This window comes from Calypte anna, chromosome 19, assembly GCF_003957555.1.
Source record: "Calypte anna isolate BGI_N300 chromosome 19, bCalAnn1_v1.p, whole genome shotgun sequence".
NCBI lineage: Eukaryota > Metazoa > Chordata > Aves > Apodiformes > Trochilidae > Calypte > Calypte anna.
Genome location: NC_044264.1, coordinates 10532193 through 10550067, shown reverse-complemented (window position 1 = coordinate 10550067; position 17875 = coordinate 10532193). Strand labels below are relative to the sequence as shown.

Genomic DNA, 17875 nt, shown 5'->3' with positions numbered 1-17875 from the left:
TTCTATGGTAACTACTACTGGGGGGAGCAGACATTTGAGAAATTACTTCAGCATGCAGAAAATAAAGATGTGAACTTAACTACTGGAAAGATCTGATGTATTAACCTGTACAGGTTATTAATTTTGTTAATTTTTACTATCTGACAATCATTAAAATGACTGTATTGGATGGACTCACTGTTTTATTACTGTGCTATGGACCCCTTTGTAGCCAGGAACAGTACATTTCATTTGCCCTTTTTATTGTCCACTCAGCATAATGACATCACCCTATTTCTCTTTTTTTGTTTGTTTGTTTCTTAATTAACCTTTACTTCAGTTATGCTGTATCTCAGTTTTCAGTATCTTTGAACCCTCAGAGGGGACCCTCTGGTCAGGGTCTGGGATGCTCTGCTGAGGGGTAGGGGGAGATTTCCACCCCTAACACTCTGGAGCCTGTGGGTAGAGGAGTCCCTGTGGAAATCCTGACTCAGAGGGGCTGAGGGGAGGGGGCAGTGCTGCCCAGGAGCAGCCAGAAGCCCCCCAGCTCCAGCCCTACCTGTTTATGAGGACCCCTGAGTATGTGAGCTTTGGCGCCTTCGCACGCCGTCCGCATCGCCTCCAGCGAGGGGGTTCCCAGCAGGTCTGTGATCAAATCCAACTGCAGGGACAGGACACAGACAGCTGAGAGCTCAGGCAGGTATTAATGTGTTTCACTAACATAGCAGGTTTTCAAGTTAACAAAAATAACGTTTAAGGAATGAATCAGCTCCAAACCGTGACTGAAAGGAAGCATCCTGAGCAGCAGTACCAGCTGGCAGCTCCATGGCTCAAGTGCCAACGCTGCCTCCAGTCACATCCTGACAGAAAACTTACTGCTTTCTCATGATAGCTGTTACAAAAGCTACATCCTGGCTGGAGCACTTTTACCTTATCTCAATAAAATGTGCTACAGCAGGCTTTGGTACTGCTGCAGATTACAGGGGATCACCACGAAAACACCCATCCCAAAAGCTAAGGTTAATAACCACCACCCTCATCACTGTCTGGAAGGGATCACTGCAGAGCAGCCCTGGGCTCTGTGCAGAGCAGGCAAAGGCAAGTGTGAGGTTCAGAATGCACTGGTGTGAGGGACTGCATGAAATCATGCAGTAGAAAAAACCAAATCCATATAATTAAAGGGAAATTTAATGATACCTGCTGTATGGGACTCTGTGCCTGAAACAATATTCTTCTCCCCAGCAGCTCTGCAAAGATGCAGCCTACAGACCAGATGTCAATAGCATTGCTGTAGTGCCTGCTGCCCATCAGGATTTCTGGAGCTCTGTAATACTGAGTGACAACTTCCTGAGTCATGTGGCGAGATTCGTCTAATTCTTCCACCCTGGCCAATCCAAAATCACAAATCTAAATTGAGAAGGTAAATAAAAAAATTAAAATAACCAAAACACTTAATGCGTTTCAAATAGGTAACCTCCTGGTAATGAAGCAGGAAATGCCAAAGCAGCATTTAAACAAAGCAAGTATCTGCTGTAACTGCACAGCCAAAGGAGAAGGGGAATAGAAAGAAATTGTTCTACTTTATTTTACATTCATTGAAACTTTCTACAATTTTATTTGAAATTACAGTACATTTTCAGTTGACATTACAGTATTTGTAATCTAAAAGATAAAAAACTGCACTGAAAAAAAACCAAAAACAACTCAAAGCAGACTGTCAACCTCCAGGTACAGAATATTTTATACAGCATAGATTTCATCCCAAAGTATTTGCTGCTGATATGCTTTAAAATGTTACAGGAAGATTCAGCATTCTACTCACTTTGACTTTGAGGTGTGTTTTTTTTAATTTCTTTAACCAGAAAGGTTAAGAGACCAAAATTTTCACAGTTAGACACCATTTTCACAATCAGAATGCTTAGCAAATCCATGCAAGCAAAACTTAATGCTTGTGTACTGGGCAGAGCTACACAACACACCTGAGCCCTCCAAAGCTTCCCCTGGAGAGAGAACAGAAGAGCCTGGGGCATCCTGCACCCCCTCTCCTTTGGGCAGCAGCACAGGGAGGGCTGGCATGGCCACACAAAGGGAATGCTTGCTTCATTTACCATTTTTAAAGAATCTGTGGGATAATTTTCTTTTAAAGTGACCTTAAGGAGAAGTGTTCATAATAAATGTTTTGCATTTAAAAAAAATCCCAGCTGGTTTATAATGAACAGCATATACATATGTACATTGTTTTCAATAAATTTAAGTAGCACCTTAAGAACACAGTTGCTGTTCACAAGTAGGTTCCCTGGTTTAATGTCTCGATGTAAAATGCCAGCAGAATGTAGGTACTTCAGACCTGAAATATTAAACAGAATTAAAATAAACATATTTTTCCTTTTAAAAGAAGTTTAAGGCTGACAACGTTTTCCTGGAAGATCTTTCAACTCCTGATCAGCCAAGACCTTGCAACTGGCTCGTTTTTTTTTATACAATTCTAGCTTCCAGTCTCTAGTATACACTGTCACTCAGTGAGATGACAGAACTTCTGTAGTATACAAACTAGATGGAACAAGTGATTTATTTAGTCTTTTTTATTTATTTTAAAAAACCCAAAACAACAGAAAATTTCCTCTCTGTGTTTATGACATATACCTCTTATTGCTCTATTTCCAAAAAACAATTTAACTACTGCAGCACTAAAATATGACTTAACTACTCCCTAGGTAACAGCTGCTCTTCAGAATAAACTCAGACTAAACCCAAACTAATTTGCCTTTTTTTTCCCCATCACATAATGTAAAACAAGACTAAGAGGAAGCAGCCCAAAGCACAGTGAACTTCATTAGTGCAAAACTTCATTAGTGTTTTCAGAAACTGAAAGTAATGCAGAGAGCACCTCTGTAAAAAGTACAGTGGGGGAGTGATGAGTGCCAGCACCAAGGTCTAAGCAGGGCTGCTGTGTTCTTATGACTGGAATAACCACCACTTGCTATTAATTCCTAATACAAAATAAACAAGCTTCCACAGGAAACTTATTCAAGGTGAGGATTTCTTGAGAATAAACATTAAGAAATAGAAGGAAAAAGACCACTAGTACATCATTTTCATCAAATTTAAAAGAAGAAAAATTACCTCTTAAAATCTGGTAAAGAAAAACTTTGACATGATCCGAGCTGAGTGGCTGAGGAGAGACGATAATCTTATGGAGGTCACTCTGCATCAACTCAGTGACAACATATCTTCAGGTCATTAGTTAAGGCAAAAGCAGGAAGTCCAGCAAATAATCTCTTGAAACATTTACTCTAACCCCTAGGAATCTGAGCTCTCACAGGTCAGAGCTATTGAGTTAAAAAGAATAAAGCATCTTCAGACTCTTACAAGAATGAAAACAAAACACAGGTTGTGAAAGAAAACAGATGACTGGATAAAGCAGTTGTTACAAAATTTTGCCAAAGTCAGATCATGACTGAGAAAACAAAATAAAATTTTCATACAATCAATGGCATCTTGAAACTTGTACATTTTTCCTTAAGATCAGTAAGCCACACATTACAAACAGCTGAAGTCTTCACAGTGGGCACACATCAGCACGGCTTAACCAGACCAGTTGAAAAGAAAAAACAATTTCTGCTATTATTACACCTGTGGCTGAAGAAGGAAAAACACTGTAAGGTTGTGCCTTACACGAAGGTGCCACACACCTGAAGGGGCCCCCTGAATCAGGAGTCCCACCAAGCCCTGCATCCTTCAGGACAGGCAGGACTGCAGCAGGGAGGGGGTGCACACTGCCAAGGTCATGCAAAAGATCAAGGAGAGAGTTAGAAATAAAACCAGATCTCCTGAGCCCTCAGTGAGCGTCTCCCTTGGTGTCCCAGCTTCATTCACAGTTCAGGATAAGGAGCAGTTGGTTCTCAGCTTTCCAGACCCACAAACTCCTCATCTGGAAGGGTCAGCACAGCTCAACCCCCTCCCTGGTGCTACCTCAGCATGTGCCCAGCCCTGCCCTCCCCAGGGCTGGAGGAGCTCTCACACCTCAGTTCTGCTCATCCTCATCTGCCACACACAACCTCTGGAAACTTCACCAACTCGTTGACCTCACAGCAGTATTTTTACCAGTGTTGTCCCGACCTGTCCCCAGGAAGCAAAGCCACCCAGGTCAGCACCAGGGCTCTGGTTTGTTTTCAAAGCTCACCACTGCCTGGCAGGAGCCCATCACCTGGTTCCATGCAGCCATGGAGCTATCAGGTCTGAAATACAATAGCAAACCCTCCCTGCAGCAGATACTGATCTGGTGACACAGCCAGCTCTGCTAACAAGTCAGCTGCACCAGAGACTTCCCCTTGCTCTCACCAAGTAATCAGCACAGGTCAAGTTGCACTTGTTACCAGCTAGAGAAAACTTACATTATCTCCAGCTAATCCATGTTCTCCTTTCATCTGTTGCACTGAAAACCCCATCCAGCCAAATCCCTTTCAGCCACATTGCTCGTCTGCCATCAGCACCCCCCCACAGAAATTATATAAATTACACACTGACAACCAAAAAAACCTCAAACCCCAAATTAGGACTTAAATTAGGACACTCAAAGAAAAAAACTAAGCCTGCAGCACCATAATTTCTAGTCTTCTAAGTTTTCTCTTCCTCTTTCAAAGGCCCTCTTAAAGATTTATACTGGCCTTTTCATATCTGTTTTTTACCTCATAGCTGCAACAAAGCTTTACATTTCATTTTTAATGTCAAATATTTTAAAAATCCAAAAGCATTACTCTGCACTTTATTATGATAGGGTATCTGTTTTGCTACGCCACAAATCCTCCTAAATCTCAATTCCCAAGCATAATGTCTCCCAGATGTCTCAACTAGTTGCCATGCCAACTAAAGCAGCTTAAATTAAATGAGGGCCTGAAATGGCACCTGCACCACTCCAGGTCTGTTGCGCATTAAATAAAGCTCTCTTGACAGGGGCTCAGAGGTGCCATTAACTTGAACAGCAGCTATCTGATTATTGTCTCTGGATAATTTAATGAGGGTCTCTAAGCAAGAGCCAAAAGCAGCACTCACTTGATGTTTCTGCCTGTTACAAACGTGGCAGCTTCTGACACAGCTGGTATCCAAGTGGGTCAGTGACTTCACTCTGGCCAGTACTATAAATGTTTAGCAGACACAAACACCCAAACCCACGTGGGATTTCAACCAACTATTCAAACAGGTACCTGCAGTCTTCCTTTTTTTAAGTTGAACCAGAAAACACACTGGCTCTGAGGTGGTCACTGCAGCTGTAACACGCAGCTAAGCTGAACATCACTACCAGATAAAAATTGCTACTGACAGCAGTAATTAGTTAAGTAGCTGTATAAAATTAGAACTACAAATGTACCAATTTGTTTCAGAATAATTATCAAGGGCCAAATGCATGGCACAAAGAACTTCACTCACTCTGATGGCTGGGAGGACTGCTGAGCTGGTAAATTTTACCAAGTGACAGGCAAATTTTAAAAAAGAATAAAGCACCCCCTGTGCTGTGGTAGTCTCGTAATGACTTGGATCCTTCTTTAGTAGGTCTCTGCACACCTCGAAGCTCCTTCCTCTGGGCTGCTTTTCTGGGAAGGGGCCAACGTTCTGTGCAGGAGATCTGGGGGGGGACTGGCTGGATGCTCACAGTGGAGGTGTCTGTCTGCAGGGCACTGGGAGAAACACACCTGATTACAGAACAAAACTGAACTCCATTGTGCATTTCAGGATTTTCTCTAACGTGGGGACAAGGACTTTTCTCCTATTTTTGGTAGACTGGTAGATTACTAACTACTACTCATAATTTATTCTACAAAAAGCTTTTAAAAAAGATTATTTTTTTTTTTAAATCACAACACTAGATGTTAAAAACACTGTGAGGAGTTCCCAGGCAAAGTTAACATTCTAGAACTTTGTCTCATAGCTTCATCGGAGGTTGTTCAAAAATCATTAATCCCTTAAATTAGGAAAGATAATTTATGAACTACCTATAAAAGGTTTAAAATTAGAAAGACAAAGGGAAAAATTTCAGTCTATTTTTACTGAATGTCTGACAGCCAGGCACATCTGCCAGCAGATGCTGCTTGAGAGATCACTGCTAACAATACCTGATACCCAACTTTTCACCTCCCTGGTGTTCTCCCCTGCGTGCACAATCTTCTCAATAGGAACAATCTCATGTCAGTGCATTCTAGGGAAAACATTTGCAGTTCCAGGCAATTTACCCAACTCGATTTTGCAAATACTGGAATAAAGGTTTTACAACTTTACTGCTGAAATAAAGCAAAATCTTTACCCAAGGCAAAGGAGCTGCTGTTTAGAGAGAAGAGAGCTGCTCTGGCAGGCAGCTCAACTGGAGCAGGCAGCCAGGACTCTGTCCAGCACTTTGCTTTCATTACCTGTAACAAGCACACCAAGAGGCTGGTTTGCTCTCATGAGCATCTACTGAGAACCACAGTCACCACTTCTGCCTGATCCAACAGCATAAACTGTTGTGTTACCAGCTGCAGGCTGGAACCCATAGCCATCCCCAGAGTATCCTAATCCTCCTAATCCTTGAGGTCCCTTCAATCTGTGTTGGCCTAGAGGAGCTCCCTGTGTGGTGACGTTTCAGAAGGGTGCTCAGACAAGGAAAGCCTTTCTAAGGACCCTGTGAAAGGGCAGGAAGCCTGAGCACATGCTCCTTGATACCCCAACAGTCTTGTCATTGTCCCTGTGCCTGTCCAGAAGAACCAAACCTTACCTTGTCCCTGCCTACCCTCCTCCACCCTACTTAGATGAGGGATTTACTCTGTAGTATGTCAGCAAACAGTTCTGTCACCTCTTAATAAGATCAGTGGAAGGGACTGCTGCACGTCTGCCTTTACTAGCATCAAAACCTTTCAAAGTCTGTATACAGGACTGACTAAAGTTGTGTCTTCATCTGCTTCTAGTGCTCACTTTAATAGAAAAAGCTTTCAAAAATTACTATAGAAGCTTAGGACAGTTCTCAGAGGAGGACACCCATGTTTCTCCAGGTGCAGAATTCCATATTACAATCAACTGCAGAAGATTTTGTAAACCTAAACTGCTGAAACGACTACTGGGGGAAACAAAAAAGTGACAAACCACTTCAATCAAGGATTAACAGAAAGGGGTCCCTGTGATAAAATGCTTTGTAGATGCTCTAGAAAATCAGGACAGACCCAACCATTCCCCAGAGGTGTGTACAGGGATTCCCCTTCTGTTCTCCAGGAGGTCACCTCATGCTTGTAGGGATAAGCCTTGAACTTCAGCTTAATGATCAACTTAAGGATGAACATCTAAAAGCTAAAATTCACTAGCAACCAGGTTTTCATTTAGTTTCAAGACAGACACCCAGGATAGTGTGTGCTCCCTTATCTATTTATTTTTGCAGCAGGTGATTCTGGCAAAAACATCATTACCCATATAAAATGTTGAATGTTCACAAAGATTTTCAATCTAAAACCTCATTATACAATCTTAAAGTTTTCACATAATTTGTATTATAAAACAAAAAGCTTGTTAAATTCCTTTATTCATCACCAGTTTCCAAATAAATCTTTTAATTCATCATTAAAATTTTGTCAGATTTCTAGTGAGTTATCTTTACTGAATATGCTTTGCAATTCTGGCTCATACCTATGAGACAGTGAATACTTCAAACTAAATCTACCAGTTAATTTGCCAGCTCATTTATATAATTGCAATAATTCTTTTATTGTTTCTTTCCCCAAAAAGGGCACTACAGTTCCTTAGGAAGAATGAAAGATATCAAGCAGTGCCTGCTCAGTCCCTTTACACTCCTATCACTGATCCATACACCTTATTGTACACATGGGACACCACTGTATCTATAGGAACTATATCACTGTATCTATAGGAACAATACTAGTGGATCAACAGAAGAAAATTCTTACAACTACATCCCCCAAATATGGAGTTATCTATCTGATCTTCTTAAAACATCTGAAATATGAAATACATACTACAGAAGCACATGCAACTAAAAATGTGCATCTAAACTGAAAGCCCTGTCTGTTCATTCTTCTAATGAACTGAAGGGATATAAGTGCACTTACTGCAGCTGTTTCAAAAGAAAGGAGAAAGAAGAGTACACAAAGCAAATAGTCTTCCATTACCAATATTAGAATAAGAAATTAAAACCAATTAAAAAAAAAAAAAGACAGCCCTATGAAATACTAGTCAGAATTACTTAAAATCAGTTAACCATGAAGGAAACTAACATTTCTGGTTTTATATTCAAAACTTGGCAGTAGCTAAGCTCATAAAAATAGGCTTATCCCATTTAAATATTCTTGATTGTACAATTACACGGAAGGAGTAATCCTTAACCTAGATCTGATTTATAACTCATATGACTTGTTATAAAAGGAGGGCACTGAACTAATGCAAATAACCAAAATCCAGGTTTTGAAGACTACTTATATGCTGTTCACATGAAAGAACTGTCAAAGCAAAATTTAAGAGCACTAACATTAATACAAAAAAGCTGAAGTACAAATATGGCAATATTTCACCAATGGATTTGTTATGAATCAGTAAATCATGCTGTGTTTTGGTTAAAAATACAAGGTATTACAAATAGATCAACCATAACTCACAGAGTTCAGTTTATCCAAAAAATAAAGAATGTCCTATTTCCCACCTATTCAGTGCCTTGTGAAGTAAGTCATACAAAAAAAGCAGCCAAAAAGCCATCAGTAATTAAAAAACCTTCCAAAACAATAACCCTAAGACTAAAGCTGGTGCACTCAGACCTCAAGCAGCTCCAGTGAAGACTGACACCAGCAAAATGAGGCTCCTTGCAGGACACAAGAACACAAGATGTGGGCATCTGGGGGACAATGCATTGGGGGTTTTTTATACCTAACTGTCACACCCAGCTAACACAAAAAGCTCTCATGTTTCCACTGCAGGAAGCTGCCAAAATAGAAGATAAGCCAAAGACTGAAAAAGAAAACAAAAACAAACTGACATTCTCATGTCAAGTTGTACACTAAACCTCAACTTTTTAATAGAGTTACCCAAAGACAGCATGTGCCTTTGTGTCAGTGACACATGGAACAGCACACATACCTGGGTGAACTGTTTTCTTGATCAAAATAAGAGGCTGAACAAAGAAAGCCACAATCCAACTAGTCTGCTGACACATCCCTGGGAAGTCGTGGTTTCAAAGCATGTGACAGCAGCACTCCTTGAAAACACTAGAAAGTGTTTTAAGGTACTAATAACTGAGAGTATGTTAATTACTGGACATAGCTTTCCAGAATTTATGTTGGAGCACCCACCATGAGCAGCAGCAGAAGTATCTCTGGGTTAATACCAACACCCTGCATTTACAGAGCCACAGCTTCATGCTCAACCCCACACCATCTCATCCCCAATGTTAACATGAGCCAAGAGTTCTTGACAGCATATATTAATTAATGTCTTTAAATAAATCTGTTCAGATACAAGCTCAAGGTTTTGTAGTTCTATTATATAGCTTCCACCAACCACTTGCAATTTTCTAAGCTAATGAAAGTTACACCTACCTCAATTAAGATGCCCTATTTTATATTTAGGATACATTTCTTCAAAATAGTCAATGTGTGGAGGCTGGAGTATGTCGAGGGCAGAGAGTACCTAGGAAACACCACACAAGATCAAAACCTATCCCAGTCAAATAAAAACAAGTCTCTTTCTACAAGACAGTCAGACTGCACCATTCTTACAGCTCTTAGCTTTATTCTGTACCACACAGCCAGGCCAATATTCTATCTCACACTAGGTATGTGAATTTAATAGCCCAGCAGGTCACGTATAATCTTCATTCAGGGGACTTCTTTTTTTTAATTCAAAGAAAGTTTTCCAGCTGTTCAAGTACTAGCTTAATAGCATGAATTTATCAACCAAATAAAAATTGGTTTATTTCAGAATATATATAACCATAAAATATTTGAAAGAATTCTAGCAGAGAAATGCAAAAGAAAAGACAATACTTTGTTCTGCTTTCCATCATCAAAAGAGTTCTGTGCTACACTGCTGCCATATGGGAACTACAAAAATCCAATGTTCTGCACATTCTGAAGCAAAAACTCAGCTCTGAGCACAGCAAAATATAAATTCTGTGCTGCTGCTTTTCTACCTCTTTTGTCCTAGGAACATCTATGGTATTTCAGGTGATGTACACAATCTTCAGTGGTTTTCAGGCTCAGCTTCTGACTGCTTACAAAAATTACAAAAATGAAACAGATACCCACTTCCTGACCCCATTGCACTAAAAGAAAAATTGTTACTCCCAGGATGCTCCTTGCTCCTCATCAGTGGGAGAGGTCACCACATCCACAGCTGCACTTGTGGAACAGTTTCTGAAAGGTACCTTTTGGTTCTCTTCAGACACAACTGTATGGGTCAATCCGAACAATTTTTAAATGTTTTAACCTAATCTACCTGATTTTACCCAAAGCAGAATGGGGAGTGCTTGCTAGCTGCTAGAAGAGCTGAGAAAGCACTAACCCCCAACAAAAGGGGGAGGAAGATGGAGTAAGAAACAGCTTGGAAGCATCTCCAGCTGGCATAGCTTCGTGCAGAGTGACATTTATCTAGAGCCTAAAATAAGATTAGGTAGAAGTGTATTACCTATTTACAAACATTTTGGAAGGGAAATTATGAATATCCTTAAAACTCTTGATAATTTCATTCTTTATAGTGTTTGCAACAGTAATATCTGTTTCCAGGAAATCTGATAACTGTAAGATTAGAGAGCTTTTAAAGCATTTTAGATATTCTACAACTTGAACAAAAATATACTTGTTATAGATAGTTCTATTTTACAATTCGGTTTTATCAAAGACTTCAAAATTACTTTGAATTTACTTACATTGTCATGCTTAAAAAAACACAACATCTTCAACTCCCGGAAGACCCTTTTACAAGAGACCAAATTTTGGAAGACGTTGGGCATCTTTTTGAGTGCAACTCTCTTTCCATCTCGTGGATCTGTTACTGACCTACAGAATAAAAGATTTAGAACATCACATACTACTGTTAGACAATTTTTCTAAATCAGAAAATAGTATCTTAAGAGTTCTTTTTCTCAGCTCACATGGTGAGTCACAACAATGTAAGACACTTCTAGGGAAAAAAGTATTAAGCAAAGGGCATTATGCACATTGCTCCAGAGCCTGTATTGGCTGCAGTGACCACCCCTTGGCTGGAGTACATACCCACATCCCCAGCCACAGAGGGCAAAAAAATGTAATAAACTCCTCTGACAGAACACTGGCAAATGTTAGAGCACTGCTTGATCTACAACTACATCACTTTACATCTTGAGAAGCAAGAGCCCATGGTATCTAAGTTTCCACACATGTAAAACAGGTATGATACCTGTCTTTCTCCCACAGAATTTATGGTATGCAAGTACAGTAGTGCAAAAATTACAAGGTGCTTTGGACATGGCAAATGTTTTAATTTAAAGTAATTAGATTCTGAAAATAGAATTTTATAATGAGAACCATAGAACTAGAGCAAGGAGATTATGGTGCCTCAATTCCCAGTCATGGTTTTTAAGGTGAGGCTTGAGAAGCCTCACTACAAAAGAAGGTTTCTAGATCTTCAGTTGTTAGGAAACCTTCATTTTTTATCTGCATATTTTTATTGGGCTGCCCAAAATAACTCCTTCTCAGTGCAGTGCTGTAACTACCTAAGAAACTACATCCAGCTCTGTACCCTGATGACAATGTTTGTCCTTAAAAAGTTGCTGTTTTTTCTATCTGTTGTGTGGCTCTCTTACAGACAACACAGGTTGCTTTTAAGAATATAAATTAAAAAAATGAGAATGGGGTATCAGGTATCTGTTATCTTCAAGTACCACACCTGACTCCAAAACATAACCAATCTGAAAGTCAGAAGCAGCCACTGCTATCAGTAGTTGGGAGGCAACTACCTGTTAATAGTTCTTTTAATAGAACTTTCTCAAACAAAAGACTAAAAAGTCTTCACTGATCATGCTCAGGGGTTGTACAGTACACTCAGCTACAACACTTGTTAGTAGCCACTGTGTCATTTATATTTTAAATAAGGGGCAGAGGGGGATTCAGGATAGTTGACACCAGACTATTTCTATGGTAGGAAACAGAGCTGAAAACAATCTGAAAAGGTCTTCTAATTCACAGTATGCTTCCTATTTTCCCCAGGACCTTTGCCTCTTGCCCCTAGCCTAAATTTGATATAAAGGGAATGAAAACTGGAACCTCACACTGTATAGTAACTTCATTCACAGAGGATGGTTAACCTCAGCCAGCCTGTTTGCAAAACAAGGTACCATTCATCATGAGCAGAGGACATTTCAGGCTGGCCCTAGCTGCAGGATTACAGCAGAGGCAGATCCAGAATGACACTGAGCAGGGCCAGGCAGGGGCTCACAGATTCATATAAATTTGATCCCAGCATGAGCCGAGAGTTCCCATTGCTCACAAGGTCAAGCACCACCGATCAGCTAATCAGTGGTATTCTCTCTGTATCAGAGAGCCTCTCTGGGCCCTGCCAAGCTTTTCTCAGCTTTTAAGAAGAAAAAAACCAAAAAACCCACCAAACCTCTAATCTGTAAAAGAGAACTTAAAGCTGTTAATTCCTGGAATCAGATACATACACTCCTATGCTACAAAAAGAGTGGTAAAACTTTATTCATAAAAATCCCCACCAATTGCACTGCTGATGCTACTGAATTACCAATTTTTCCCTTTGGAGCTTTGAAGCCATTGCTGAGCACTGCACACACACAGCTCTGTCCTAAGGATATTCACAGCCATGGATGAAATTCCACTAGTGGATCACAATGAAGATAGAGTGAGGTACCACACAGATGTAAGGCCTGGAGTTTCCTCACAAGGTCCTGTTAATGCCTAGGCAGACCACAAGCACTTTCCTCAGCTATGTTACATTCAACAGGACAGTTAAAGAGTTAAATAGATATGTTGGCCATGAAAAAATACCCCATTTTAAAACTTTATCTAACTCTGTATGAACTATAACTCACTGGCTGGTTCATTTCCAACTGAGCATGGGGGAGTCTGAGGATCTGGATGTTGGTTCTGTTCACCCATGACAAACAGCTCAGAGGTTACACCTTGTAGTAGCAGCAACACAGCACTGGGAACCTACACTCAAGACCTCTTGGAGTTAGTTTTCACAGCCACCTTCTAACCATATTTCCGTTTAGAAACTTCCTATCAGCCTTCTTCCAAATCTTGTAAATATAAATATTATTCCAGCAAGTGACAAGAAAAATGCAACAGAGCTTATTGGATGGATGCTAATACAGCTGGTGTGTCTTGTTAAGGTTTTAAGGTAAAACTCACACAGTAGCATTTCTTGTTGCTATTCATGGCCAGAGCAGTCATGCTTGTGGCTGGTAACAATCCACCTCTGGCTCCCTGGATGAAGGGCAGTAATTTCACGCCATGTTGCGTTTGTTCTCTCTTAACTCAGGGTAGCAGCTGCTTTGGTTCAGCACAAACTGTACCAGTGCACAGAGATAAGTGCTGAAGCCTGTTACAGGGGAATGCCTTTCTTTCTTTCTTTGTTGCTGAAAGGCTGCTGGGCTGAGCTCTGGCCCTGCCATGGGCAGGTTATCCCATCAGGATCAGGGGATGGATCTGGGACGCAGGAGACCAACAGCTCCTGCTGCCCCCTCTGACAATGACCTTGTTCTAAAGCTGCCTGCATGACCAGCTGTTTGTCAAACTAAACCTCACAGAAATGATACAAATCTTAAGTAAATACTGCTTTTGATGCACACACCAAACAAAAATCTGCTTTTTACCATACCAAATCTGTTTACACGGTTCTGTTTAATGAACTGAAATGTAAATTAAAAACTGCTAACATTTTGATTTTATTTTTATCATTTATTGGTCTAAAAACCAAACTGCTAAAAACTGTAACCTACACTCACGTATACTCTTCAGATAGTGCCATACCTCCACACTGGATGAGAAGACCTCAAAAGGTGTCCTTTTAATTGAATTATAGATTAAAATAGTCACTCCCAATTCTAATAGAATATTAAAATAGAGTAACAAGATTCAGTTTTAGAATAGTAACCTGAAACCTTTTCAGACAAAGCCTGAAATTCCTTACATTATTTAAAAAGAACAGAAGCATTCTTCTCCCACTGTCTGAAATTATGGAAATGTTCAAATACAGAACAGCATTAATTATAAAGTCACTTGCATTCATGGATTCTCAGTTACACTGCCTCTGTAGCTGTGCCTGTGGTATTTTCTAAAGTCAGTCATAACAACTGTTCCAAGCAAGCAGCCTGTCCTCACCACCTGAATCAAATGGCATCAAATGTTACAGGAACTGCACAACCTCTGTGCCTCCCACTCAGCACAGCAAGGGAGGCAACCTGGGTCAACACTGCAAAGGTAATATAACCAAAGGTTAAAATGTGAATCCAAGACACAAATTCAGAGAAAGTAACCTCTAGAGTTCCAATACACATATGAAAAACAGAGCCTGAAGTGGAGGTCACTGTAAAAAAGATACCTAACAGGATTTCTGATAGATCTGAAACACTCACTTGCTTCAGCTGTACTGCTACAAAACCATGCTAGGTGCATACAAACACAAGAATCCAGTCAGCTCACTTCAGATTGAAAATAAATTTTAGCACATGAATGTTTACCACTTACAGTAGAGCAACTTTATATCTGCTCTGCAGAAAGTCATGAGGCATTTTACAGTTGCCTACATCAAAGTTCTCACAAATCAATGTTAATTACACATGAACAGTAACACAAACTGCAAAACCTTTTTTTTCCATGTGGCATTATGCCTGGACTTCATCTAACCTCCTTCCTAATCCCTTTATCAAAGAAAACCCCAAAACATTTTAATATAGACATTATCTTAGAAACATTATATGGATTTGAAAGTAGTTGCTGAATGCCTGAAAACACTTTCAACCACTTCCCCCAAACTTATGAAAAAGGTATCATCTTTTTCTCTCTGATTGCAGGTACAGACTGCACCCTTTTGAGTACTGATGCCCAAGCCTCATCTGTTGCTGAGTCTCAGTAAACTGACAGTGCTTTGTACCCCAAAGTACCACAGGTCTTTAGTTCAGCATCCACAATGACACCAACCTAGGGATGCTAAATCCTGCTAAGCCAGAACACACACAGGCAGCACCAGCATCCTATTAATTCTTGCACCTCTGCCATGCACAAAGCTGTCACACAGTCTCATTAGTGAAAGATTTGATAAAATGGTCGATGTTTAATCAAGTAATACAAAACTCTGATTTATATTGATGGCTACCACAGATTTATTGATGCTCATTTTTTACTAGTTGCAGAGCCCATTTAAAAAGCAAGAGCTAAATACATTGCAGAGCTGCTAAACCCCATCAGAGCTGTGTAAGCAAGGCTGCTATATCAGCTCTCTGCTTTTACAAATGTTTCCATACAACAAAAATTGATTCAGCTGAACAGACTTTCCCTGGTGCTGCTGTTGTAGTCTCTGATAAAGGAATGAGTTAAATGGGGTTGCTTTGGCATATACATTTGAGGCCAATTTCTTTTTTCTTTTAAATAACCCACTTCTACAAACAAGTAATGATCACCTGCAATACCAGCTTGAAAGCAATTCCTCTACCCTTTGGCCTATAGCTGCCACAATTTCACACTGCTCCTCACCCCCCTGACTGAGCATGTGAGCTTTATACCACTCACTGGCAATGTCACTTCAAGGGGCAGCACAAAACTAACAATCAAAGTCATGAAGATCAGAAGTGTCAGGACTGCGTTCCAAAGAACAGGAAAAGGAAAGAAAGAGAAGAAAGAAAGAAAGAAAAAAGCCTATCTGAAAAACTGGTATTTACAGCATCCAATAAAGATGCTGAAAATGTTTTTTTGTGTTTGTGTACAGTACCTACTTTGATACCAGTAAAATAATTATTTATAGCAACATGCTATCAGGTCACATATCCCCAAGAGAAACTAGAAAAGCATGAAAATCTCCTAGGAGCTAATTGAGAGAACAACTAGAAAGGCAGCTTTACTTACTGCTGTTCTCAGAAGAACACATTTCAATTCCCTCCTCTGCTTTGTTAGGATATTAAACCCTAGGTGAATCTAGCAGTAAAGTGAACAGCAGGCAGGGAATCTGTCCATCACTCGGCACAGAGTCAATGGGGTGCTCTTTCAACCTACTACTGAAGTCTGCAAAGGTCTCACTTATTAGGCATCAGCTGTAGCTGGGGATAAAGAGATAAGAGACCATGATTTAAACCAAAAATTAACTTAGCAAAGTATTCTATAGAGGTACAGGGCAAAGAATAAGTTTATAAACATAATTTGCAGGGGGGGGGCAAATTCCAAGCAATCTCTCACTTGGCTAGAATTGTGCCTCTAAGAATTACATGATCCCAGATGCTCTTGTGAGAACACCCAGTCATTTAAGATTCTTTAGTATACTGTATATACCACTGCAAAAACCTACTTTTAATACTCTTAGACCAAGTCACACATTTTGCCTTCACAGCAACTTCACGTGTTTCAGTAGTTTATTGGAAGATGCTCTCCGTTACCTTACCAGGTTTTTAGTACTTAGGAGGAATGTAAGAAAGTGAAGAAAACATTTCAAAAATCAAGAAAAAAGATACTTTACAAAAACATAGTTTCTGTTTACATTTCAGGCTAATCACCACAGAAATAATGAAATTTTAAAGAGCAGCAGAACTACAGAAAGGATTAATGATACACTCCAGACTGCAGTTAGAGTCTTTTCAAAGAATTCTTATCTCAAAGAATCCTTGCAGGCATTCAGCCTCTTCAATTACCCATTATAAGTCTTTAGCAACCTCTACCATGTTGATGGCAAACTTTCAAGGTGGAGACTATGCCAGCAGTAACTTTTTCTCTCTCTGAATCCAGGTCAACGCATACTCATTGTTCTATAGTTTCAACTGGTAGAAAAACAAGTTTGTGACTACTCCATGGCAATTATTACACAGAAACAAGATAATGAAAGAATGTTCTCAGGGGCAGTGTGGGAAACTGCTGATGGAGTTTGTTCTAAGAGGGAAATGATTCTTCCTCTGTGTTTATAGAAAGTACCTATAAAATTATATCAGGGCTTATCAGAAGGGAAGGGAGTCAATAGGATTACTTCCCAAGTTTTTCATACAAGCCACGGAACTTCTTTCCTCAGTTTCTCAACTCGTAACCATGCAGGCTTCTGCTAGAAAGCCTCACTCTAAGATATATAACAAACCTGGTCCCACCAGCATTTCAGCTGCTCAACTAAGCATATCTGATATACCACTACTGTTAAATAATGCAGCTCATATTCAAGGGCATGTGAAGCCAATAAACCACTTTTTCAGTACCCAGGATTGCAATAAACACATTATGCCACACACAGTTTAAAAAGAAACTACTGAAGTTAATAGGTAAAGAGTTCTGCTCTTGCCTGACAAATGCTTAGAGGCATTTTGTAAGAGCAATCAATCACGTTCTGGCATAACTCAAAACATTTGAACAAGGCAAGAAATAAAAAAATCTTTTAGAAAAGTTCAGAAAACCAAAAGATTACGAAGACAAAAGTGGAAGGGCAGGGAAAAGGTGTGCAGTTATCAAACCACTTCTCTGGGAAATGTTTGATGAGGCACATAAAGTTCACACACAGAACAGACCATCAGATCCAGTCTATCTAGTGTCTGCAGAATTGCTGACAGGCAACGAGCCCTAAAACAATGTAAGGATGCACATTTAACAACAGAGTTTTACTGAGGAATAAAAAGGAAATTTATACACATATACTGAGGTTTTAAGCAAACTAGCTACTTCAACAATTCTATTATAAACACTCAAATACA

The 17875-nt window shown here is 39.9% G+C and overlaps 1 protein-coding gene across 4 annotated transcripts in view; it reads right to left on the bottom strand.

Annotated features, from left to right (window-relative positions):
- Positions 1 to 17875, bottom strand: part of NLK (nemo like kinase) — a 44706-nt gene that overhangs the window by 6495 nt on the left and 20336 nt on the right. For all 4 annotated transcript variants that reach the window (XM_030462468.1, XM_008500591.2, XM_030462469.1 and 1 more), the window contains 6 exons: positions 10868 to 10997; positions 9575 to 9630; positions 3103 to 3209; positions 2241 to 2326; positions 1177 to 1386; positions 539 to 640 (listed from right to left, as the gene is read on the bottom strand). In XM_030462468.1, coding sequence (XP_030318328.1) covers positions 539 to 640; positions 1177 to 1386; positions 2241 to 2326; positions 3103 to 3209; positions 9575 to 9630; positions 10868 to 10997 — 691 coding nt within the window. The remainder of the gene's footprint in view (positions 1 to 538; positions 641 to 1176; positions 1387 to 2240; positions 2327 to 3102; positions 3210 to 9574; positions 9631 to 10867; positions 10998 to 17875) is intronic.